Source organism: Branchiostoma lanceolatum, chromosome 7, assembly GCF_035083965.1.
Source record: "Branchiostoma lanceolatum isolate klBraLanc5 chromosome 7, klBraLanc5.hap2, whole genome shotgun sequence".
Classification (NCBI taxonomy): domain Eukaryota; kingdom Metazoa; phylum Chordata; class Leptocardii; order Amphioxiformes; family Branchiostomatidae; genus Branchiostoma; species Branchiostoma lanceolatum.
This window is the reverse complement of record NC_089728.1, coordinates 11404776-11431078: the sequence shown is the minus strand read 5'-3', so window position 1 is coordinate 11431078 and position 26303 is coordinate 11404776. Positions and strand designations below refer to the sequence as shown.

General features: G+C 43.7%; 3 protein-coding genes across 4 annotated transcripts in view; 2 read left to right on the top strand and 1 right to left on the bottom strand.

The window, feature by feature from the left end:
- Positions 1-2750: 2750 nt before the first annotated feature.
- The window catches only part of LOC136439261 (protein naked cuticle homolog 2-like), a 40239-nt gene continuing 16686 nt past the window's right edge, over positions 2751-26303 (top strand). Inside the window, exons 1-3 of one of the 2 annotated variants that reach the window (XM_066434576.1) lie at positions 2751-3161; positions 3313-3339; positions 4002-4141. In XM_066434576.1, the coding sequence (XP_066290673.1) occupies positions 3137-3161; positions 3313-3339; positions 4002-4141 (192 nt within the window). In that variant the 5' untranslated portion in view covers positions 2751-3136. The remainder of the gene's footprint in view (positions 3162-3312; positions 3340-4001; positions 4142-26303) is intronic. The other variant, XM_066434577.1, reaches the window with a different exon arrangement.
- LOC136439255 (uncharacterized) lies at positions 6632-9695 on the top strand. The gene has a single exon (XM_066434547.1). The coding sequence runs from the start codon at positions 6666-6668 to the stop codon at positions 8715-8717; it is 2052 nt and encodes a 683-aa protein (XP_066290644.1). The 5' UTR covers positions 6632-6665; the 3' UTR covers positions 8718-9695.
- Positions 9770-15912, bottom strand: LOC136439254 (uncharacterized). Its single transcript, XM_066434546.1, has 2 exons — positions 15631-15912; positions 9770-14207 (listed from the first exon to the last, which is right to left on the bottom strand). Exon 2 carries the CDS (start codon positions 14203-14205, stop codon positions 10342-10344), a length of 3864 nt encoding a protein of 1287 aa, XP_066290643.1. The 5' UTR covers positions 14206-14207; positions 15631-15912; the 3' UTR covers positions 9770-10341.

The window sequence follows — 26303 nt, the reverse complement described above, 5'->3', positions numbered from 1 at the left end:
GCTGTGATTCAAACTACATTAGGGATGAGCACACTTTTATCCACAGGCATGATGTAAGGTTACTTCATTCTCCTTTTGTATTCCCCTCTTTGAACGAAGACAAAAGTAATGATACAGGAGGACAGCACCGCTATACTATCTCATTTCACTTTCTTTTCATTATGATCGACCAAAGGTGCTCCATCTACTACTAGAAACCAAAGCTCAGAACTCGCCATATTCGGTCTGCAGAATCAATCCTGCCAGTCTGTATATTTGTCTTTGATGTTGAAGCTTTAACTTGTCGGCGCGCGAGTTTGAAACCCATCGACTTCTTTCTAGTTTGTTTGATTCGCTATCAGGTTGCCGACGCAAGGACTATATTTGCGTTTGGCAGATTCTGCGATATGTTGATGACTCCAACCGACAAATGCATTTTTCGCGCGGGGCAGAAGAGCTCCCATAACTCAAGCCCATATCTTGACACTTTGATATCTTTGATTTTTGACAGAGGCGGTGCTTTTCTCGCCCCCGGTCGGCTGGCATTCCCTATCATTTCGATACCTTTTGATCACGAGCAAACGGATGAGAAAGCCTAGTCCCTGCCGGCGTGCATCTGTTCAGAGCGGGAAAAGATCGTACATCAGAAAGTGCGAGCGGCTCGACGTGGTATGAAAGATAAGCAAAATACGAAGCATGTATAATTGGCTAAGCTAGTCAGGAGAGGCAAGGGAAGAGGAAATACTATATTTCGCGTTTTATGTTTGGGCAGAAATGGATTTTGTCCGATTGCCTGTGAGATAGCACTATTTCATACTAGAAGTCGTGGTTTGCCTAGCTAGTAATATCAGTATAAAGTTTACAAATATTAATTTTTCTTAGATACTGGTGGTGCACTGATATCCAATTCTATTACGTCGTTCCGCTGTTTACTTTGACGACCGCAATACACAAACCTTTCCACACTTCTCTTGCGAATCAATCAATATGCCCATCCAGCCAGACGATGAAAGCAGCCGCCGCCTTTGATATGGGCTAATATCGCAAAATCAGAATGATCAGGCGAGTGGGCTGGCTCCGCGACTTTTCCGGAGTGAGCGGCAAGGCCTTCAGAAAAAGCAGCGGTCTCACGGCATCACGATGCCTTCAAACAGCTTTTTTGCCTTTTCCTCTGGCGGCAGCTGACGGAAATGTTGTAAAAGCGTTATTTGTGCCAAGCTTAATGATTCCGGCCCTTTTATGTAAATTGTGCAAGCAGCGTTTAGTGTTTGAATACAGGTGGATTTGAGGCCATCCCTGTTGATGTACCAATATTCCCCGACTTTCTGGGCCAATCAGCCACTGGTTATGTAAAATTTGCTCGCTTGAGGCTGGAGAACCAATCAGCGATAGTCTTACAAACCCCTCCCTTTACGGCGTGTCGATCAAAGGCGAGACCCCATAGCTGCCAAATATTCTGCGAATGATGAAGCAAACGTGCCGCAAAGTTAGAAGCTTGATCGATCGGCCATACTAGTATTTGGTTTAAGACATGTCCAATTTGAATTGCACCGTTTCATTTGTAACTGGAGCTGGTCATATTCTAATTTAGGTTTATATTCATAGGAAAGTAAAATACGTGAAAGCAACCTCCTTGGTGAAAGGAAAGTGTTGCAGTGAACTTCGTTTTTTGTGTGAACACGCTCACGCGTAGTCTTCTTCACTGGTAAAGTTGCAGAACTCGTAGCCCACAAAGCCATCTACACCTTTTGGTCGGCTCTAGGACAATCAATTATTCCACATCACACTTTATGTCACTAGTAAGTATCAAAACATCGGCGGCACACGATATATTAGCGTACAGGGAACGGTTAACATTGACTGCGAACCTGTTACGTGTCAGCTAGAATTGGGCTCGCTGTCATCATTATATCGATCCCTAATATCAAACACGTCCCTGACGATTTAAACTGCGTAATCATACCACGTGATTGGGATATTCACACCCCTTCAAGATTAGACTGGGATTTTACACCGAAAAGCCTATTTACCAGTTTGTTTTACTTATGCTCACCACAATGGGATCTGCAAAGAAAACAAGCTATAGTGTGGTGAGTATCAGCGAGTAGTTCATACAAGCTTTTGGAGAATACACACCGCTATGGAGAATTTTGATTTTACCTCAGTAGGTCTCAGTCACTTGACTCAGTGTATTTCACTGCAAGCAAAAGGACAATTATGTCATAACATGCATAAGTGACAGACATACGCATGTATAACATTTAAGGACAACGAAGGCTGTCATATAGAATCTAGACACAAAGAATAATCAATGAAATTCTCTCACCACATAGTTCGTTTTCGTCATCAGCACAAACCTCTAAGGGAGAGTTAATGAACCACAAAGAGTGATTTACTCAAATCAGTTGGAATTAGCATCGCAGGCAGAGGGGAAACATTTTCAGTTATCGGGAATGTTATAAAAACATCTCAAGGAGACAATTGTCTGAAATGAAAACGTTCTGCTTTACTGAGTAATTGATCATGTTGTTCATATAATCAATATGAGGACACACAACATTGATTGGAATGTTCTACTAAGTTCCAAGGGAGAAAACTTATACTTTTTCTTTACTTCGCTAACATAAAATCCTTTTTTCATATAAGCTCGTTTGCTTATTGATTCAACTACTACCTTATAGCATACAAGATTGTTTACTGACTTTATGAATTTGGCAATATTATGCGTTATTGTAAACTGGATACAAAAATGACTCCGCGATTAGACACACCTCTTTGGTATTGGTAATGGTACAGTCCAGCCATCCATACGTATGTGTGATCGCCCTGGCCTGTGGTATCAGCCCGACCCAATCTTGCCTGAGGTCTCATCAGGCAGTGTGCGTGTAACTTGAGCAGCTAGGTAGTGTTGTGCCAACAGCTGCGGGGTCAGGGTTTGTCCCGCCCTCACACCCGGGTCGGGTTGTGCAAAGAGTGCCGACAATCGCTTGGCAAGAGCTCGGCTGCCCCGCCAAAGCTCCCTCAACACTCGCGCTACTGCATATTTTTCAGGACTTGGACGACCGCAACCGGCGAATTTTACCCCCGGAATTACAACCCAAGTTGCGTGGACTGTAGCTGGTGGCATCGCGAACCTCGATGTAGCGAGCAGGCCGTGATGGGCAAGCTTCAGAGCAAGCACGGTAAGCGTCGTCGGGCACATGTGGCCTCCGCTCCCGAGCTCTTCGCTCGATATGCCCGTTGAGTCATTTGCCCATTTGATTCTCCGGCCAGATGCTAACGTTTGTGTCTGTTTTTTCTTCCCTTCGCTGGTCTCCATGGACGGGACAACAGCCTGCAAGAGGCGGGAAAGTCCAGAGGGTGAGTACCGTCGTGTTGTCTTCGTTCTTTCGGTGTTGAAAATTGGCCCGATTTCAACTCGTGCGGTTTGGTGGTTCGCTTGTAACTCGGATCTTGGAGAGGTTTTGTTTACACTGTAGCTCCCTGGCCTTTTCTGTCGAAATGTGCGAGCTTCCCCGCTTGCTCGCCTCTCCAAAGTAAACCAAAGTACCTCGCTTGCCACACAAACCTTGCCACTGTAACGCGTGCTTTTCTCGATTCATAGTACAAAACACATAATTGTTACCATGCGATGGAAAATGGACTTCGATTCATGCCGACAGCATGAATAGAAATGGTGGGACTGCTTTTGAAGCTCTGGCATTCCCGTCCCAGATGAATCAAATTTTCTCCACGGGATTCCAGCTTCTATGGTCGTTTACTGCTTGTTTTTCAAGTCGTCAAGAGTTTCTGGGGAGGGAAAATAGCCACCAGATCGCCCACTGGTGGAACTTTTTTAATGTGGTTTGCGCTTTTTGGCTCCGTAAAAACTCGTTCCCTCTAAGTTGGGACTTGTTTACTGGTTTTGTCTGCCACCAAAATTGCTTCCAGAAGTGGGGCGCAGCTTTCTCAGGAAATTTGGTAATCACTTTGACAGCACCCCGGGCTCACATGGCGTCGTCTCTTCCTTGCTTGTTTTTCAGGCGATTCCTTCGTGGTCAATGCCCACTTCAACACAGGACGTTACAGGGGGATTGAAGATTTCATCGCTCGACAGAAAAATGCAACAGGGTTACAGCTCGCAACTTACAAAGGCGGCCGCCAACCACCGGTAACGTATAAAGTAACCAACTTCCTATGTTGCTGTGTTTTGTTACATCCCCCAACCCGGGTATCAATGTCTATGCTCCCCATGCCTTCTTTTCCGCATCGGGGTTTTGGATAATTCTCTGTCGTTATCCGTTTGCAAATCTCTTCCTCCCCTGGGACGGTAACAGAGCAAGTTTGTGAAAGGCACACCACAAAATGAACAGATTTTGAAACAAACACCAAGTCGCTTTCTACAACGTAACGTTAGAATGAAAAAAAAAGCGGTCAGTAGTGGCCACGAGAAAGCGAAATAACTCGAACCAAATGTAGTAAAAGTGCACCGTATCTTCATTCACTCCAGAAAAAAAGCAGGGAAAAAACGTATTTATTTCTGGGATAAACAGAAATGTGGATGACTTGCAGACAACCTAATTACTACGTGTCAAGTACACAAGTACCGAGGTAACCATCAAAGACACTTGAAAAGACGGACTCGATTCGGAGACAGCCGTAATTAATTTAGTTCAATTTCTGGGCTTTCGCTGGAATTCTGTTTCAACTCCGACGGTAATGAAATAGAAGTGTGTCCGCCTGAAAACAATTTGGGCCGATCTAACTCGTGACATATGCTGGAACCCAGTCCATGGCATGCCGTAATGTGTTAAATCTCGCCGTCTTTGCTTTGACTTCGCATCGCTGCAAGAGTCATTTCATTCCGCCGAAGTAAACGACTTCCAGAGAAATGAATTACTTTCTCCTCTCCCGCCCGCATTTTACCAGCATCGTAATGGTAGCAATTTCTCCTGGCCCGTCGTTTAAAAAATCAGTCTACCTTGTAGATTTTGCTGTTTCTTGTGGTCTAGTAGGCTATTTTCCGGTGATTGTGGTCCCATTTTCTCAGCGATCGGCTAATGACAAGTTGTAGAAACGAACGCGGTCTGATGACAGAGTCACGCTCGTACCCAGCGCCCCGGAGAAGCCATAGGTTTAAATCGTGGGCTTAGAAATAAATTTATGTCAGATCAAGCTCAACAAAATAAACTTTTTAGAATTCACAGCTGTCTGTTTTCTTTTGTTTTGTTTGTTCTTGACAGATCCTCAGAATAGTTAACTATGTGTGCACGCCAGAATTAGTAAGCCAGAATGGGCGATCATCTACAGTTAACCGTTATTTCTTCTAACTAGCACGGCCTAAAACAAGACGCAAGTTGACGATTTTGGGGGGTAAAATGCTGTACAATGGTGATACGTTCTGAGAAACGAAGATTTACAAAGTACCTTATTGTTGGCGCTGTTAAGATACCCCGTCACAAAGGGGAGTTATGTCACGGAAGGGATTTAGCCACGGAAGGGAGTTTGCTACGGAAGGGAGTTTGGCATTCTCCGGAGGACGCTGGTATAATTCCATTCAAAATGGCGCCCGCATATTAATGAGGCGGCCGGCAGCCAGCCGCCGAGGGTCGAGTTAATGTATGCAAGGACCCGACGAAGGCCGAACGCACCCGATCGCCCGGGGAACCCGAGAAATAATATATGCAGCGTCACTGCTACGTCATGGGCTTCCCAAAATAGCTCTGCGGAGACACACGCGCGGTATTTCACAACAAAAACAAAAGGTCGGTGCGATTGTTAAACATGGCTGAGACTCTCTGGCGGGAAAAAGGTGGCAAAATGAAGATCTATGCATCAATTAAAACTAGTAGACCAAAGTCACAACGGTTTGGAGATGGCAGAGAGACAGGAAAACGACGGAGATGGTTCAAAAAACCTGCGAGATAGCGCCCGCCGTGCCTCCAGAGAGGGGAGGGTACCTTGCCCCCACGATTCCTGCAGTGGTAATGGAGTATTTTTCCAGAAAGGAGCCGGTCTGGACGTACACTATCGCGCCAAGCATGGTAACAAACCAGACGCTGCAGCCGAGAAAGCGGCACGGGAGAAGTTGAACCTGATGTGTTTCCAGGAGATGAAGCAGAAACTGCAGGACATCGAGGTACGTTTGAATTTTTTAGGATTTGGGTTTAATGTATCTGAAAGTGTAGTTCGAGAGAATGCAGATTTCGGGTAGGACAGACGCTAATGCTAGAATTATTTTACAAACAAGCCGGCAGCTTTGGCGCACGGAATTCACACACGGAATTCACCCACTTTTAATAATCTTTATATAATATGATAAATATTATGATCTTTGCCCATATTTGAGTCACTTTGCCCCGTGAAATTGTTACTTCCATTCTTCCATAAACTTGGCATTCCTTCGGCGACATTTGCACTGTGCTGTATTGTAATGCATAAATTATCACCCCTGCCTGGTAGACTCTCCAAGCAGATGTTAGGTTTGGCTTGTTTTTGACGTCTTTAGATGCTTTTTGGTGGGCCAGTGGCATTCCATTTTGTGGGTGCTCCTGGGTTTGAGAGCCCACTAATGTCTACCCGTGATCTACTGTTTTGAATCCATCCTGGTGAAATGTCTTAAACTTTGTGCTTAAAAAAATGTATTAAATCCTTGATGGTTTCTTTCCTTATTTGTTCTATTGTCTTTGCATGATCAGATGTATTAGATGGTTATAATGTTTGATGCCTCTTTTGCTTGCTTATATGGAGGAAAAGTGAAACGCGGTAGATGGGTCATTGTACTTATTGTTGTTTGTCAATTTCAGGCAAAGGAGCCAGCAGGCGAGGAGTTCTCCGTGAAAAGCCCGGCTTTGACTGTTCAAGTCACCGCCTTAACACCAGAAGGAGCTGCGAAGAAGGCAGGTATTGTCCTTCACGCAGGAGACTTCCTGCACTCCTTCTCAAGTGGGCAGCCACCATACACTGTAAGTGTACACGGAAAAGACAAAGAGGTGCACTATCATCTGTGGTACATTCTAAAGATGCACAACAACATGAGGTACCCAGCAATTTTCTGTAAGCCCATCTACGTAAAGATGTTGTCAGAGCAGCCTCCACCACAGGATGCTGACATCATCCATGCCACCTGCCAGCCGATCTCGTACACAAACGTCGACGACCCTTTGGAGGAGTGCCTCAAAACGGTATTCAAACTCCCGTCTTTCCGACCGGGACAGAGAGCCATTGTAGAAGCGGTACACAATGGGGAAAACACCTTTCTTGTTATGCCTACAGGGGGTGGGAAGACTCTGTGTTTTACTCTGCCAGCCCTCCTGAGGAAAGGTGTATCTGTGGTAATTGTCCCCTTGATTGCACTTGGAACAGACTTCCTGAGGCGATACAAGGAGAAGAGTATTCCGGCCATTTTTGTGTCCCATCTGACAGCAGAGGCTAGCCTCATCACCACTATCCACGACCTCAGAAGTGACAAACCGAAGACAAAGCTGCTTATAATCACACCAGAAAGTCTACTGAACAAGCCAGTGATCTGGGACTGTGTGGTGGACTTGAAAGCAAGGGGGCTTTTGGAGATGGTGGTGGTGGACGAGGCCCACTGCATGGATCAGATGGGACATGAATTCCGTCCCACCTACCTGCAGCTTTCAAAACTCTCGGACCTCAAAACACAGATTGTGGCATGTACTGCAACTGCGACGCCAACAACAAAGCAGTTTACCATTGAAAATCTCACAATGGGGGACTGCCGCACCTTCTACACCTCAGTGGACAGAAGGAACATTGAGTATTCTGTCGTCATGAAGGCCAAGACGAGAGAAAAATGCCATGATCAGGTGTGTGGTGTTGTTCGCGACCACATGGGACAGTCTGGCATTGTCTACTGTCAAACAGTAGATGATGTCAAAGACATCCACTACCACCTGCAAGAACATGGTATAAAAACAGTGAAGTACCACGGCGTAGGAACCGGACAAAACGAGGCAGAGGGTCGCCAGAGTCTCTTCGACTGGCAGAGAGGAGAAAAGGATGTTCTGGTGGCAACCAAGGCTGCAGGTGCTGGCATCGACAAACCTGATGTCAGGTTTGTTGTCCACCTGGGATGTCCGTCTTCTATCCCAGACTACCTACAGGAGTCCGGACGGGCCGGGAGGGATGGAAGGCTGGCCAAAGCAGTGCTCCTCTTCAAGCCAGAGGACAAGTCTCTTCACGTGAAAAGGGTCGGCGAAATAGAAGATGGGCAGTACAGAGACGAAGCTCTCAAAAGACTATCTGGCATGGTACATTACGGTGAAACGGAACTGTGCAGAAGGAAGCTACTACTCGAGGCCTTCTCTGAAGACACGTCTAGCTACAACTGTAACAATACCTGTGACAATTGTCGGAGTCAAACTGTGGCCAGAGAAATTGTTCTAGGTAGAGAAGCTGCCGCCATGGTCAGGTGTGCATCCTCCGTGCGACACACGGTGCCACAGCCCCCAGCATCCCTATTGGCCAGAGTTTTCCTGGGACTCGGAACTGGGAAGGAGGTGAAGAAACACAAGTTGGAGCAGCTGCCCGAATTTGGAAGTGGACAGAACTCTGGTTTTAATGTTAAGATGTGTCAGAGATTCATCCGTGTGTTAGTAAGGAAAGAAATCCTACAAGAGGTATTAGTCCCCAAGGGTCCTACCAAAAAGGTGGCATCTCTGTACATCCTTCCAGGGAGGATGGCAGAGTCTGCTGTTCAGAATGAAGTACATATCTCTTTATTCATGAGGTAATGTCTTAAGTATCTGACAAATACAGCCATTAAGTGCTGGGTGAAAGTGTGTATCTCTAATGTGTAACAGCCAATAAGTGCTGTTATGCAACAGCCAATAAGTGCTGATATGCATCTGTAACCTTATAGAGATACACATTCACTCAGCACTTATTGGCTGCCGTTTTTTACCAATGTTGTTTTTCAATTGACATCCATGAATGTTGTTTTGTCAATTTCTCTATGAAAGGCTTCTATTTGTTTTTTATCTTTTGGAATTTCTATATTTTGACAGGGTATATTACCTTATTTTGGTATAGACCTAGTTAATGTCAATTGTCACGGTTTTGTTACTCTTGATGGGATTGGTGATTATCATCTTACCTGACAAATACAGCCATTAAGTGCTGTGTGCAAGCGTGTATCTCTAATGTGTAACAGCCAATAAGTGCTGGATGAAAGTGTGTATCTCTAATGTGTAACAGACAATAAGTGCTGTTATGCATCTGTAACCTTATAGAGATACACACTCTCACTCAGCACTTATTGGCTGCCGTTTTCTCTATAGCATTACCAATGTGTGACAGTCAGTAGGTGTTGTGTGAAAGTGTGTATCTCTAATGTGTAACAGCCAATAAGTGCTGTTATGCATCCATAACCCCATAGAGATACACATTCATTCACTCAACATTTAATGGCTGCAACACACTTTTGTATGAACAGTGTAATGTTGTTTTTCAATTGACATCCATGAATGTTGTTTTGTCAAGTTCTCTATGAAAGGCTTCTATATGTTTTCATCTTTGGAATTTCAGTATTTTGACAGGGTTTGTCACTTTGTGTCATTATTTTGGTATAGACCAAGTTCATGTCAATTGTCAAGGTTTTTTTACTCTTGATAGGATAGGTGATATTACCTTTCCTTATGAACATATGTGTTGTGTTGCTAAAGAATGTTAGTTCTTAAAGCTCTGATCTTATTAAATAACTGCTGAATTGACTGGAAGATCTCTGTGAATTACTAAAAATAACAGTTTTCATTATGAGGTACCTAGCAATCTGTACACCACAAAGTAAAATGCATCATCTTTTATTTACATTCTTGTGAAGTACAGCTCCAAATTAAGTCACATCTCCCCCAAACCTGACAGTATATACAATGCTACAAAGAAACAGGGATCATAACAGCCCTGGACACATGAGTTCTACAAGGTAGCATATCAAATCACCACTGTCAAATCACATCACTCAAAGCTGCTGGCATATGCAATGCTGTAAGAACAGTAGTACAAAATATATACAAATTTGCTAACACATACATATAGCCAATAAATGTTGAGTGAATGTGTATTTCTAGTATAAGGTTACAGATGCATAACAGCACTTATTGGCTGTAACACATTAGAGATACACACTTTCACCCAGCACTTATTGGCTGTTACACATTGGTAATTTCCTAGAGAGAGAACAACAGCCAATAAGTGCTGAGTGAAAGTTGGTATCTCTATGAGCTTACAGATGCGTGACAGCACTTATTGGCTGTTACACATTAGAGAAACACACTTTCACACAGCACTTATTGCTGTCGTTTATCTCTATAGCATTACCTACAAACATCGGAAAGCAATCAAAAGCACTTAATAAAATCACTCTGGGGGCACATTTTCTCTGAACACAGATGGTACCCTACGTCTACTTGGAAATATGTCATACATTTTCCTGTTGAAATTTGACCTAACCTTTTCACAGCCCTTGCTGTACACATCACATCTGTCATTTGGTACAAATTTCTCACTGTCACTACCAGGATACATCTTGACCTTTCGGCGTCCAGGATCGTGCATGAAGAAACGTTCTTTCAAACAGAAAAGACTTACAAAGATCTGATCTTGGAATGGAGACGGCTCACTATGACGTTTTGTATTGTGGACATCAAAACCACTTCTTGACTTGTAACAAGCCCTAGCGCTACCAATAAGCTGTAAATTTACATTCAGTCGCTTCAGAGTCTTCAGTGTGGTTTGGCCAGAACAGTATTGCTTCAATGGTTTGACCAGGTGGGTTTCTACATATTCATCAATTGCAATGTTGTGGCCTTCTCTGCCATCAACACTGACTGAGCAGTTCTCCTGCACCATTCTCCTGATGGCAATTGGCCATGCAGCTGTCATGTTGACAACATGTGAGAGAGCCTCTATCCAATAGTTTTTCTTCTTGGACTGTGAGAATACTGGTAGTAGAATCATCCACACTGCTTCCCGGGCACGCCCGTCTCCATTCTTGATGGAACTGTAGTACAGCCTATTGAGTGGTCCGAACAGTGAAACACTTTGAATCCTGTATCTGAAAGCAACGTCATCTTCACTACATGAGGCAATCCAGTCCTTGAACTTTGACACAAGTAGTGGTCCCTGATCTTGCTCGCAGTTTGACAGCTCTGCTTCAGAAGGGAACAGGTTAGAGCAGGCGAACTCTAACACTGCCGCGAGACCATATCCATAGGCGACGTCCCTGTTGGCCTCTCTTATAAGCTGAAGGTTGTTTTCCTTGAATTTGTCTTTACCATATGTTTCTTTTTTTACCTTCTTTCTTTTGATTACGTCGGAGATAATATGAAAGAGTCCTCCAGGTCCTTGTGATTTTGCGAAGCATTCCTCAGCATATCCAGAAGTGTGCATGTCACCTGGCATTTCTGTTGTCCACCCAAATGCCACTTCATCACTGAGTCGACAGTGCAGGTGGTTCTTGTTTGTCAGCCCATCACCCACAGTGACATTTGGGGCATTCTTTCTGTGGAATGTGTACATTTCCTCTTCCTCCTCTACCTGTACTCTCTCCATTTGACATATCAGAGTGTCCACATCACTACCTATCTCTTCACATCCTTCACTGGCAAACAACATGTTCAAGTTTTCATCCTCCACAGGTAATGGTAGTGACCCTTCCATAATCTGGAGTGAGTCATTGTGTCCTAATCTACTAGCTATTGAAACTGGTGACGGAAAATGAAGGAAGGCGGGGCCATCTACAGACACTGCCTGCGTTTCTATCAGACACCGTACCATGTTGTTGTCATGTCTTAGCACGGCAAGGCATAGGGGAGTTGCCCCACATCCCTCTTCACAATCTACATCTACCCCTGCATCCAATATGTGTTGCAAAAGGTTCACATCTTCTAATTCTACTACTGCATGTACAATGCTACGTCCTAAATGATCTCTTATCTTAAACCAACAATCTTTGGTGTCCAATACATATTGTCTAAACTCTAGAATGTCTGCGGCATTCCCTGCCCTTTTGGCACTCGCCAGCTTATCCCGCATGTCTGCGACTACTCTTCCCATCTTCTCGTCCTCCTCCTTCCATCTTCTTCTCAGCGGACCCAGATGTCTGGAGTTTTCTGGTTCGTTGGGTTCGTCGTCATCTTTCTCAAGTTGATCCTCCATCATGTTTACAGGGACATGCTCATCTTCAGCCCAGGCATCATTTGACATGCTGTTCAGGAGAACATCTTGATCAACACGGTGTTGCTCTATGCTTAGGTTGAACTCATACCTCTTCCTGGCTAGTGAAATATCGAAGTTGATGCTATTCTCATCAAATGGAAGGTACTTTGTGACACTTCTTTCAATGGGAATGTTGAACTCTCGGGCAAATTCCTCATTTATACAGGCTGTTCCTGTAAGCGTTGCTTCGTTTTCGGTGGATAACGGCAATACAAGAATGTCTGTTTTTTTAGAGTTTGGGGGAGCTGCAGGACTTTGGCCAATTGTGTAGGTGTGGGAGTTTTTGAGTTCTTGTTTTGACAGCCAAGTTTTCTGTTGTGTTGTGGTCTTGTCAGCTTGGTCTCGGATGTCTTTGGGGAGCTTGTTCAGTGCTGTATCAAGCAGGTCAAGGAAGTAGTCGTCCTTAGCCTTTTCCCACACCTGTGCCAAATCTGGATGGGAATGGAGGAAGACATCGTCTGCAGTCAGGTCTTCTACAGGTTTTTGGGGCATCTCTGAAGTCTCATTTGCTGTAAACAGCTCCTTGATGCCTTCCAAGTTTGGTTTAATCGCCATACGTACTGTGAAATTCCACATGTGCGCCTTGCCCTTCATGACTCTCATGTGTCGGACAGCTCTGAGAATATTGATATTGTCATAAGCGAACATGACAGGGCCACTGTCTCCAAACTTGTCGTCGATTGTTGTCTGAAAGTTGTCCAGCCTTTTACCCATGAAACTCATTAGCGTGTCCCAGCTTTCAGATAGGCCAAGATGCTGTAGGAGCGTTACAAATTGCTTGCCTGCTCCATAGGATACAGAAACCAGGCCAAACAAAATGGTCACATCGTTACTGGCCCTCGAACTGCGAAGGTCCAATAGGGCACACAGGGCATGTGTCGCACTCTTCATTTTGAAAGCATTTGTTTTCACCTTGTTTTGCGACCTATCATCTTTCACCACCAGCGTTTGCAAAATTGAATGTATAAGGGGACATTCATCAGGGAGGGCTGATGCAATTTGGCTGAACAATGACTCAGGAACATCATCAATCACTCTTTCCCTTATTCCAACACTCACAAGGTTTTCAAATGCCTTCATCTCTTCAGAGAGCTTCACTCGCTGCTCTTTGGACAATTGTGACCCGCTTTTCTCGTGTTCTCTGAGACTGTCAATGTGCTCCCTGTACAAGCGGACAAGGGTAGAAACAAGCTTGTTCCTTTTGACCCACAAGGCTGCAAAATGTGAGGCCATCGCATGCTCCGCTCCAAACTTGGATATGTTTGCCCATCCTTCCTCCAGGTCCACATCTACTTTGTCGATCAAAGTTCTAATGTTCTGTATTTGAGTCGTGTCGTCTGTGGCCAGCTGCAGGCCGTCCAACACCGTTGGCTTCCATCTTATGCATGACAGAGTCTTGTCTTCAGGGTTATAATCCACTTCAAAAATAGTCTTTACTAGTCTAATCAATGTCCTACTCGTTATCTTGGTTGTAGCTTCCATAGCTTCTTCCTCTTCTTTGCTGGAACAGTACTTAGCCATTTGTTCGCCGTGACTGTGAATTCCTGTTAGCACCTTATCCATCAAAACAATGTCTTCCTTACTACCTTCCTCCATATTTTGCAACAGATAACCCCGCACTAGGGAACGCACTTTGTCCTCCTTCCTCCGAGTACTTGTGATCTGCCGTTTAGAGGAAGGCTGAGGTAGAGACTTGGAGTTTGGAGTTAGCATCCGCTTCTTGTCTTTCCTGGGTGTCACTGTGGGTGTCTTAGTTGGAGTTGTTGGGGGTGATTGTTCCGGTAGACACCGGGCCAGGTCATCCTCTGACGACATGTCACTGTCCGCCATTTCTGTACAAGTCCCGAGTGGTGTTGACTTCTCCGATTGAAACCTGGCCAGTGGTAGATCATCACCAGATGATTCACTGTCCGCCATTTCTGTACAAGTCCGGAGAGGTATTGACTTCTCCAATTGAAACCTGGCCAGCGGTAGATCATCACCAGATGATTCACTGTCCGCCATTTCTGCAATGAAAACTTTTGGTTACTGTGTGTTGACTGACATGGTTAAAAAATTACAATAACATCATAAACTAACTTACTTTAACCCAGCTACTACCTCCCTTTAGAGGTGGAATCTGAAATGCCATAGCTGACTTTGAAACCTTAAGCCTTACAATTTATATAACAAATTTTGAAAGGTTCTACTGTAACACTTAAATGTCAAGAATATGGTGTATACATTTGCATAAGTAACCCCCATATTCTGGAGCAGAAGTCAACAAATTGTTTCACATCTAGAATTTTGGCTGCACAAAATGGCACATTGCCTGGCAACTTATTTTGGCACATCAGAACATGACAACCCCCATCAAAAGTATCCTAGACACAGGCTTTAAAATGAAACTCGCGTAAGTCGTTTAAAACACAAAGAATCAGTTGTTTCTTGGAATCAGGGCATACAAAGGCACCAATCCAGAGGCGTTGCCAAAAACACCCCCCCCCCACACCGCAAACCACAAACTACAAAGTTTCCACGTCGCCACACCACTAATAATTACATTTGTGGAGCAAATGTGAATCACTGCCCTATCTATGTACATCAGACGACACATGGATAAAATATCCAGCACAGAGAGTGTGGTATGCCCGTAAAATTAGGCGACGAACTTCGCCAAACATTTTCAAGCACATAAACAAGACGGCAGCCATCTTTTCCGATCGGTAGCATCCAAGTTTAACGTCCCGCTACGACCTAATTTGATACTTATAATCCAAAGTTTTCTACCGACGGTAATATATGGTCAGCCTAGTGTAGTCCAAAGTGGATATAAATGTTTTATTTTTCGATTTGGAGTAAAAACAACGCGATGAAAGGCGTACGTGTGTAATTTGCATAAATGCATACAAATTTTCTACAATTTTCAAACCGAATTTGCGAACCATGTGATCTTATCTCGGCATATATGTTCCTTGTTCTAAAGACTTTGGGTATCGGAGGACACATGGGCAAAATATCCAGCACAGAGACGGTGGTATGCCCGTAAAATTAGGCGACGAACTTTGCCAAAAAAATTCAAGCACGTAAACAAGACGGCAGCCATCTTTTCCGATCGGTAGCATCCAAGTTTAGCCTCCCGCTACGACCTAATTTGATACTTATAATCCAAAGTTTTCTACCGACGGTAATACATGGTCAGCCTAGTGTAGTCAAAAGTGGATATAAATGTTTTAATTTTTGATTTGGAGTAAAAACAACGCGATGAAATGCGTACATGTGTAATTTGCATAAATGCACACAAATTTTCTACAATTTTCAAACCAAATTTGCGAACCATGCGATCTTATCTCGACATATCTGTTCCTTGTTCTAAAGACTTTGGGTACCAAAGAAAGCACATATAGATTTTAGAAGCACTGAGATATCAATAACGTGTAAAAAACTTACCTCAAAACTGGTGATCTGTCATGCAGAAATCACGGCTGTCGTGTAGCGAATTCTGGCAGCGTCCCCCCGCCAATAATCAACACGTTCCCAGGACAGTTTGCTTCTCCCAGTATGCTATTGGCGGAAAATACGATCTCTTTCCCAGGACCGTCTGTGCGACGAACCCAGGCGCCGCGCCACTTAGCGCTCATGCGTATAATGTATTCCAGAAAAGACTCGTACACGCATTCAGTGTTGGAATAGTGCTGTTTATTAGGACGCTGCGGAGGAGCGTGTGACAGAGTAGTGACTTGGGAAGTGCTACCGACGCGGTGAGAACTTCCTTCACTTTTCTCCACCTTGCGGTGTCACAAGTGGCGTTTCTATGGCTTCCTTCCTTTTCCCATTCATTTCACAAAACATTGTAGCCCATCTGGCAGATCATTGTCGACCATTTTAGAAATTATTGATCAAATCTAGTGCCTGAAACCGCCTGGCTCTTTGAAACACAGCGGGTTCCATGGGAGAGAAGGCTGTGCCGCGGTGGGGGGTTCGAGCCCCGACTGGTATTTGCGTGCAAAAGTGCGGGCTGGGACTGGAGTGGAGCCGTTTGAAGTTTTTTGTCGGCCGTCTGTGCAGGAAGCTTGGGTTCCCGAAAGACCAGCAAATTCCTTCTGTGTGCCACGGCTTCAGGCCAACTGGTTTACTTCCCGAGGCTTGTCACCCATTTCGCAATACTCTTGTCAAGTTTTCTGTGCGCCTTTTGAACTATTTTTACCCTGTAGAATACTCAATTACAACAAAGTTAATTTGCATACATTTCTTCACAACACCCTGGGGCCCCAGTAATTTAGTTCCAGTGTGCTTATTTTGGCTTATGGGCAGTTTTGACCATCATTGTTTTTTTGTTTGTTTTATTTTATACAATTTGAACAGGATTGGGTTTCAAGGGTGTAGCCTTCAGTACTTGGTCTAGTTTTCAGACAGGACATTTAACAGTTTTTGCCTGCATGTTGCTTAGATTCTTTGTTGGCTTTCTTTTTTTCTATTCCATGGATGTTGGCTTTTTGTGGTATTCTCAAGCTAAATCTAATTTGTCTGTGGCTGTGTAATATGGATGTTTGTTATGGCAGTATCATAGGTTCTGACTAGCGACACATTTTTATGGTTTTCAGGGTCAGAGAGCACAGTTTTTAAAAAGATTTCTTTGTGCATACACATTCCTATGGGAGTAACATTGCAAAATATAAACCCAGAAAGTTTATTTTTCGGGGCTCAGTATCTGCTTTCATACAATGGGTCGTTTGGGCCATTTGTGGTTGGAGCTGTACAATAAACCTGAACCATTGTGGCCATTCACCTGGCAGCTTTTCTCACCTATTTACCTTGCTGGTCATTGTGTAGGGGTCATTTACCACTTCCTTTACAGGTACCTTGTGCCACACACAGCGTCAGGAGTAAGGCACATCTGATAAGAAACATTTAGGGGAGGTGGGCAGTCTGCTCGCCACCCCTTTACTGATGTGGACAGGGCTGAAAAATTAGGACTACCTTGTTTTGCCTTTGTGCCTTTTTTCTTCAAAGTGCCACTGGTGAATGGACCAGAGTGTGCTTCTGCCCCCAACTGTATTCAGTTGAGAGGGAGGTTTTGGGGGCCTGTGTCGGGGAGGTGCTTTGATGTTGTTATTGTGTAAAGACAGGCGTGGAGTTTTGTATTCTGCCGCAGTTTACTCATTTGTACATGAATGCTAGTGGAGGGGCCTGAAAAAGCAGGTCTTTTATTCCGAAGTCGGGCATGCCATACGAGGCACTAACATAGCTCCTTTCATCTCTGCCCATGAATTTGACATTGGCAACCTTTCACCCCTTCCTTGGAGGGCTGAACTCTGTTTTGGGCATGCCTCCCTTGGCATGAATGGGGGATAATTATGTTTTCTGTTCAGAATAATCCTCAGTGAGAGCTGGTAGTTGGTCCTCACTGCTGCAGTGGGTGTGGCACATCCAAAAACCTTGTGGTCCTCAGGCGCAATAATGGCAAATGTCATAATTGGCATGTTATTAGCTAATGAGCTGTCCTTCTTTGGCAAGATCAACCGCTTTTTTATGTCCATTGAACAGATGGCGGTTTTAAAGCTTACTACTGTTTCGTGCAAATGTCATTGTGTTCTATCTGATTGATTGTTAAAAAATCTTCTGATGTTCAAAGCTTATTAGTTGCTATGAAAGGGAAAATGTCTGTTATCTTTTTAGATTTCTAGAGTAAAGTGTGTATTACGTTTATGAATGTTAAACATCCAGGTAAGCAAATAGAGTAGTACAATTTAAACTTTACATCTGGATAAATTTCGATAAAAATCGGATGTTTCGGGCGTCCATCCGACTGCCCCTTTTCAACGAGAAGTTCACTTACGCATCCGTAAGTAAACTTCTCGTTGAAAAAGGGCAGTCGGATAGACGCCCGAAACGTCCGATTTTTATAGAAATTTATCCAGATGTAAAGTTTAAATTGTACTACTCTAAAGTGTGTATTGTTTGTATGTGTTTTATCTCGTAGTAATGCAAACAAAATATTTTGCTTGCGCCTATCCCAAACATACTTTGAACTCTAGACTTTGATTTGAATGGGCCACAGTTTGAACAGTACATATTAAAAGATATTATCGTGAACGTACAATAAACTAGAAAAGACCATCACAGAGACCTATTTGCTTATTACCCGTACAAAGTTGCATGTTCCGCCATCTTGTAGAACTTGTGGTTTGTAAGATGTCTTGACAGAAATATATAACAAACAGCCCTATGAAGTAAGTGTTTAGGACTTGAGGGGCAGTCACCCCTATCATACCAGTGTTTGAGGTAAAGCTACTGCGACATAATACTCACTGTTGTGGTATGTGCATATATAGTGAGTGTAGTAGTTGACAAATGTAACGTGACAAACATCTGTGATATTTATTTTTAGTCACTTCTTCAGGTACGTGAAACCAATAGAAGGTTTGTAGGGGTCGGCTCAGTATCAAGTGGTCAAATGAGATGGAAAAGGGATTAGAGTCGGAAGTGTGCCTGCCCCACTGGGTTGACGTGGGTCAGGTTGGGCGGAAGTTACGCAGGTAAAAGGCTGATTGGCTCGCATTCATTAGCAAAAAGAATCTGGCTAATGTTGAGCCTATTTTGAAAAGTCACAGGCGCTTCGGAAAGGAAGGTCAGCATGCCTTTCATCAGAGGTAGAAATAACTGTTACAGAAGTAAACATAAAACTTTCTCGTCATTTGCATAGCAGTACTGCACAAGACAAAGGTCTCTGAGTCTGAGATACTGATAGGGACTATCTAATCCTATCCTCTACTTGATCACAAACCCAACCGTCTTTCCCTGCCTTGGCCTTGAGCAAATGTCAGCGGACAACTTGACATGAAACAGCCTTGACAGACTCGTCTGTTTAGGTGCAGATACATTGGACATTTTTTCAAGAATTTTTGTGGGCTGTTATCTCCATGACCATCATATTCAGGGATTGTTTGCCATTTGTTGTTACTGTTTGGAATGTGACAATAAGTACATATACACAACTCTGCTGGTGGGCACCTCTATGTCTAGTATGTGAAGTTCAGTAACAACCACATGTGTTATCCTGGGGTATCAAGGGACTGATACTACATATCTGGATCAGACCTGTGGTTACTTTCTGGAAGTACTTCCTGTGACAAGAAGTGCTACCAGTGCCTACCACACGTACAGTGAAAATTCGTGTCGGAGACTTTCTTCGGAATATAGATAGTTGTAAACAATCATGAAAGGGGCTCATTTTTGGCAAGTTTGGAAAATAATTCACAGTAGTTTACAATACCTACCTTCCATGATTCGTTGATAACTTATAAATTGAGGAAGGGTTCTAAACAAAACAATTGCCTTCTTGTTATGGTATAATTACTACCTGAAGAAAGTTGCAGGCCTAGTTTTTTGGCAGGTCCAGGTCACAAAGGTCACTGCCTCCAGTGTGCCCTCACACAAATGATACCACCTAAATCAGCCGCAAGTCAAACATATATTTTCTCATCTACCCACTGCTGTTTTTGATAAACCTTGTCTTGATTACTGCTTCTTCAAAGAAAGAAAGCAAGGACTGTCCAGGAACTGTTGCTCATTGACAGTAGTCATCACCTAGTACCAGCATTGGCTCGCTCGATTCTCCACATGGCACATTGCAAAGTAAGAGAGCTAAAAATTATGTTTGATGGTAGGACAAGCTTCAGTGGTGTGTGGTACAGACTTGAACAGTCTGCTTCTACATAAATCATGACTAATAGGCTGAGTGACTGAAACTGATACCCTTGGTCAAGATATCAGCCTCATTTGGCAGGGTTGAGGGGTAGGGATAGGGTGGGAGGGGGGCGTAGATTAGGGGAGATGGTGACTTGGATGGAAATCCCTTGACTTGCCAAAAACAGTGTTACTCTTTTAGATTGAGTTTCAGCTTGTTTCCTGTTGTAGCCAGACAAGATAACTCCAAGTGGCCAAGCAGCAACTGACAACAGTATGTGCACATGTATGCCTTTGAAACTGATACCTCTTAAATAGATAGAGGGCATGGACCTGATTTTTGGTCCAGTGCCAGGGGAACTTAAGCAAGGGATGCCATAACCTCCTGATCAAAAGTTTGGTTTTATTAACCAGTTGTCTTTATGCCAAATACAGGCTTTTCAGATAGGGGCTATCTTCAAAGCAAAGGAATCTGTTTGATGTTCTTCTTTGTGCATGTATTTGTCCTGCCTTAATCTCCTGATTGGATGACGTCATTAGCGGGGAGGTTGTTGACAGTGTCAGTGAGACTTGCCAGCGGATGGCGGATGCTAAACTCCAGCCACGTTTGATCTCTGTGAATCGATGTGTATCTGTTGGGTGTTGTGTGTACATGTGCACAGAGGTGGCGGAAACCGATACCGAACCAAACTCAGGGCAAGCTGGAGTCACCTTAAAATTTCAGGGGTGTTCTCCCTCTATTTGCTGGCAGTTCTGTCTATGGCCCAGGGGATTGAACGAAATGTGCCATAACACAAGGTTTCTTCAAGCTGCCTCTGGGTATACCTTCCTGGTCTAACAAGGTGCTGGTATACAGAAGTTGAAATGGATACCCCAGGGGTAGAATTAGATAGGGCTCAGTAGGGCCTGCACCTCATTTGGGAGAGGACTTACAGTGCAAAAGAGATGGGGGCCACATCACTCTCAAGGTTTTGGCAACAGGTTGTGCAGATTTTGTCTGGAGACATGCTGATGTAGGATGGTTAACTCTGGAGAGTAGATTAGGTGGTAATTGTCAGACTAGTCTGAAAGGACAATGAATGATAGACAGTTCAATAGGTGATTGTAATGTACTAATGTAACAGTAATGACAGTACAAGAAACACTGTTCTTTGATATCCGTTACTTTCCTGGTTTTATTTCAGTGACAGGACAGAGGGATGCTGTTGGCTGGTCATATTGGCTGCCCAGCCCAGGTGATCACTTGTCTCTAGTCCATCCCTGCAAATGAGGTCATTTTGGTAGAAAGCCCAGGGGGAGTAGTTTTAGGCTAGCATGGTGCGGCCATGTACCCCAAGGCATCAGGCACAGTTAATTAGATCTTTTCCAGGTAATTTCAGGATTGGCAAGACATCAAAGAGGTGACTGGTTGGCCCCTCCAATCATGGGGCAGTTTTGAGCAGCACCATCTGTCCCTCAGTAAGGTTGTGGAAAACAAGAGTACCATGCCAGGTGGCATGTTTTTTGAAGTCTTGAAGCTTTTGTCTTTATCCTCGTTTATTGACATCTTCAGTGTCTGACAGCTGCAAAGTGGTTGATTTTATATGAGCACAGTTGCTGGGGCTCTGACATACATACTCTAAAATGAATACACTCAATACACACACAAGACCAGGCTGGTTGGGGCTTTTCACCCAATGTTATTACCATGTGTGAAGAGCAGTATATCACACCGTTTCATAGTACCATACAGTAAACTCATGCACGTATCACCCGTAGTCAGTCAGATGGTTTAAAGTTTCTGTGTGTGACTTGACTCCTGTCCCATCTGTACTGGGCAATGATGTTTATTGGAGGTAACCCCCATAGATTTAGATATAAGGGACGGGCACCCATATGATGGGACTTGCTCAGAGAGTTGAAGTAATGTTGATATCAAAGGCTTGGCACATAAGCCCCCTACTGCCCATAAATGCGAAACATTTTCAGTTTAGCGGGGGAGCGTGTGCTCTACGCAATTGGAAATGCCCTGCCTGCTGGGTAATAACTGTATTGAACACTTGAAGGGATGATTAGACCATTTGCAGATAAGCCTGGTGAATGGTGGCTCCTCTGGGATGGGTAAGCAGGGGAAGTTCAGTGCCAGTCAGTGGCGGCACTCAGCTTTGAAGGTCCTGCCAGGGGACTCTCGCAATTAAATTCAAAGTTGGGCAGTTTTTCAGCCCAGGGACTTGGAAGAGACCACCATGGGCAGTGATAAGGGGAGAGGGGGGAATAGATTTGGTACAGTAGGAGTATTTTGATATGTACTGATAGTATGGGTTTGGAAGTCACTTGAGGTAAGACTGTGGTTTTGTGAAGGGAAGGGTTGTCTGTCTGAGATCAAGGGTCCTTGGGAGAAAGCCAAATCACTGTGTCAAGTGGTATCAGGTCATTTTGCTCAGTAGCAGCCGGGGTTGTTGTAAGATGAAGGCTTCTCAGTTTGAGGGTAATGTTACTCTCCAAGCAGAGGTTGGTGGGGAAGATTGTGACCGTTTTATCACATGCCTCGTTTTTTGTCCGCTGTACTGTTTGGCATGAAAGAAATTGTGTGTTTTTGGTAGCTGACTTATGACTAAAGCTTCCTTTGTCACAATGATGTCTCTGAATGTAGACAAGGTCATGCGATATATGTCAGCTTTAATTTAGTGCAAATTACAATGGCCGTTGTCCACCCAACCAAGAACTGTAGTTAATTCACATACAGCTGAATAGTTTGTAACGTTATCTTTCAAATGGCTTATTTGTGAAGAGTTTATTATTAATGTCATATGACCTGTACATAAGCTTGGCAACATGTTTTGCCTGTTCCTGAATCTAATCACCAGGCTTACATTTGATGTAGATAGAGCTATGGCATCTCTGACATCTCTAATGTTGACATGTCTATATGGTAATAGTGGGTGGTCACATCATATTTCATGTTTAAAGTTAACTGCCTAGAAGATGTAGGTGATCCATAGGACTAGATATATACTGCATTTTCAGGCAGGAAACATGTTGTTTACTTATTACCAGGCAAGACCCCTGACAACCCAAAATAGCCAGTACCTCCCATTGATTGGGAAGATAAAATTAGCACCTTTGATCTGGACAACATAATACCAGGAGCCTGCTTAGGTCGGGACTGGTGCTGAATGTTTAGCATAGAGGGGATCGTATGAAATGTTGTGTTTGGACAGCGTACACTCGCAGTCTGTCGGTAGAGAGGCGACGACAGACTGAATAGGATGCAAGTGTTAAGTATGTACCAACCGAAGGCCCCCCAACTATTTTTTCCGCCTTCCCACGGCCTGCGATGGTTTTGGTCACTGTTGACATGCCGAAAAGGGAGATTCTGAATGGAAATTAGAAGCCCACAGCAGACCAGTGTTGACAGGGACTGGCTTGGGCAAATGTCATGAACCAACAGACGACCTTAGATTGTGCAAGACCTTAGATTGTGCTTGCACGGAGGGAGAGATCCTTATGGAACTCAACTGTGCTGTGATTTGGTATAGCATTAGTGTCAGTGTATGTAAATTAATGTTATTTATTAGGTTAATGTACTAAATAAAGAATACCCCTTTGGTGTTATGGGATATTTTTTGAAGTGTTGGACCATGGTGGGTGGCAAGCACCGTTGAGATAACCTCCTGTGTCAATGATGGAGGAAGACCTTCTTGGATACTGTCCAGTGTTTTCCTCTGTGTTTCACAATTTCTGTCTTGTTTATAGAGAAAAGAGTTGGCCTGAGAACGATTAGCCACCCAGACTGCCCGCTTGTTCCAGTAGAATATTTCTGACAACATTGACACAGGTGGCTTGCTCTCACTCCTTCTGGTTTTGCTTTGAAAAATCTTACTCCTGTGATACCACTCATATGTCTTGGACTTGGTATGATTATATTCATCCTGTTGAAATATAGTTCAACAGGATGTGTAGAAAAAATGATGTTGAATATACCATGGACATAGAAATGTTTGGTATACTTGACTGTTCTACTTCTAGCTTCCAAATCCTCCTCTGGCTGAAGTTCAGAAGGTACTTTTCTTCACGTATTTGTTTGAAGCAAAGTTTGAAGCAAGGAAAACTTCTAGATTTGTTTGACCTATGACCTTATCCAATTAAGATGAAAGCAAAGGATTCTGGATCTCTAAGGAGTCCCATAGTCCTTTGTTGTTGAGCTGGCTTCTTCATCTTTGTACCCAGGAAGATCCCAGATTACACTATTGCTCAGACAAAGCTCCACTTTGTGTAACCCTCTCTTCTTTGTAATCTCCTCCCAATAGTGCGTCCTACAAAGGCATCCTTTGAAGTAACATCCAATAAGCTTTGAGGTTATTTCCTTCTTTGCTTGTTCCCTTTGAAGGAAATACACCCTATTAGTCATTCGTGACTAACTTTGGAAGCTGCTCCCTTTTCCAGAGACCAAACGCCTCAGTTAGAAGCCTCAGAAGATAACTTCTAGCTTTCCCAGTTTGTTCTTATGGGGAGTTGCATGACTGGGAAGAGGATTGTAATTACCCGAAATATTTCTTAGCATGCAACTAGGTACTAAGGGCAGTTGCAAATGAGCAAGCTGGATCATAGTTGCTCATTAATCATGCAGGAGATGCCCCAGTCCCTGTAGACTCGCTCTTTGGAAATGTTAACATAAAAGAGAATAAATGTGATAAAATACAAGGCAGTCTGCGTGCAACGAGGTCAGAACCATCATGATCAAAGTCATTGAGAGTCAGCGGGGACCGACCCCTCCTTGGGACCATCTTCAGTAGCAAGATGCGATCTCAATGTTACTAGAGAAGCGCTTATTCTCTTGACCTTGACTCCTGGTGGACCTAGTCATCTTCCATCAAAGTGATTGGCTTTGCCCCATTCCTCCATAGATGGTGAAAAAAGTTTTAGCAGATAGCCCTCTTGAGAAGGGAGGCGTAATAAAATGGAACATGGTTTTCTTTAATGGGGTAGTTAAACAGAGAATGAAGGGTTATCATAGGAGTGAAATGCAAGCTGGAAAGATTCACAGAAAGCAGCGACAGTATGTCATGTCCGTTGGCTGTATTGCTGGAAATAACGTCCCGTTATCTCATATTGCCTGTTCAGTTGGCCCAAAGGGGCTGTATAATTTGGGATTAGTCTGTAAAGGGCAGTGGTCCCGTCATGGTGCCTTTAGGAAATGCAGAAAGTTTATCCCGGTGAATCTTGATAAATGAGGGTCTATGATGTTGCAGATCAAAGGAAGATCTGGTACAAACCCACACGAGATAGGCAAAGCGTAGATACGTTATCTATGCCAAATCAAAGTGTTGGGAGGGTAAGGCTTTGGGCTTTCATCATCAGGTTGTATTAGTTCTGTAAAGGGGCTTAGCAGAGATAAAAGCTGTTGGCTTTGATGTGAACTTCAGAGCTAAAATAATGTGGTGCCTCTGAGACTGGTTTATGTTCGGCAATGCCCACTTTGTGAAAGGATATGAAAGCAAGAAGCTCAAGCCCGCTTGTCTCTTTGATCTTGTTTGTCAGTTTTACTATCGCAGAAGATGTGCTGTAAAGGTTGGATGGCTCTCTTTTAGTTGACGCATTTCAGATGGACGATATGCGTAACACGGGGAACTTGGGGAGCTTGGAAGTGATACTCTTTTGCATGTGGCTGTTGTGGCAGTGTGGATATATCTGGTAGTTCGCAGTTTTTTCCTTTGGGCAACCTAGATACATGCTGTTTAGGTTGGTTTTGGATAGCTTCAATTGATGAGTGTTTTCATGGGGTGATTTTGAGGGAACGGCAGCTATGTGTTTTAGTTTACGTCATAAAATTCGGTCATAAATTGGACTAAAAAGTCAAAATTTCAACAAATGACCAAACAATGTCAGACTTTGATGGTGATATGCATCCAACAGAAAACTGGTTTTAGTCAAGTGTACATTGGATGTGTAGTTCCTGAAATTGTCATCTTTAGAAATGAGTTCCATTCAACCCAGGCCTAGCCACTTCAGAAACCCTGTGTAGTCCCCATTAATCAGTTCCAGTGTTAGTAAGGAATCTTTCATATTGTTTAGTAGGTCTCCAAAAAGAATGGTTTGTGTCCTAGGTCCGACAGGTGTAATGCTGGAAGAAAACATTGATGTATTCATGAGTGGTGATTCTCATTATGCAATATCTGTTACACCCTTCTGTACATTTTGATGTCTTGCGTATTGTAAGCCCCAAAAATGTGAGGTCACTCGTGACAGAGTCAACAGTAAGCCGTTTGCTCAGTGGGCTAAGTGGATAAGCACTGTGTCCCCGTCAAAGGGAACGCTGCAAGCTTCAATCTCAAACCCTTGCACTGAATGTTTCCATAGCCTGGTTGTAAAGGAATTCTGTTAATATTTTTTTGCCGGTTGTGCACAAAGAATTTTTCGTCGCCATTCTGCATCTGCAAAAGTTGATGAGTTGT

Coding starts and splice junctions, on each gene's coding strand:
- LOC136439254 (XM_066434546.1), bottom strand. CDS start 14,205: ATGGCGGACAGTGAATCATCTGGTGATGATCTACCGCTGGCCAGGTTT.
- LOC136439255 (XM_066434547.1), top strand. CDS start 6,666: ATGGTTATAATGTTTGATGCCTCTTTTGCTTGCTTATATGGAGGAAAA.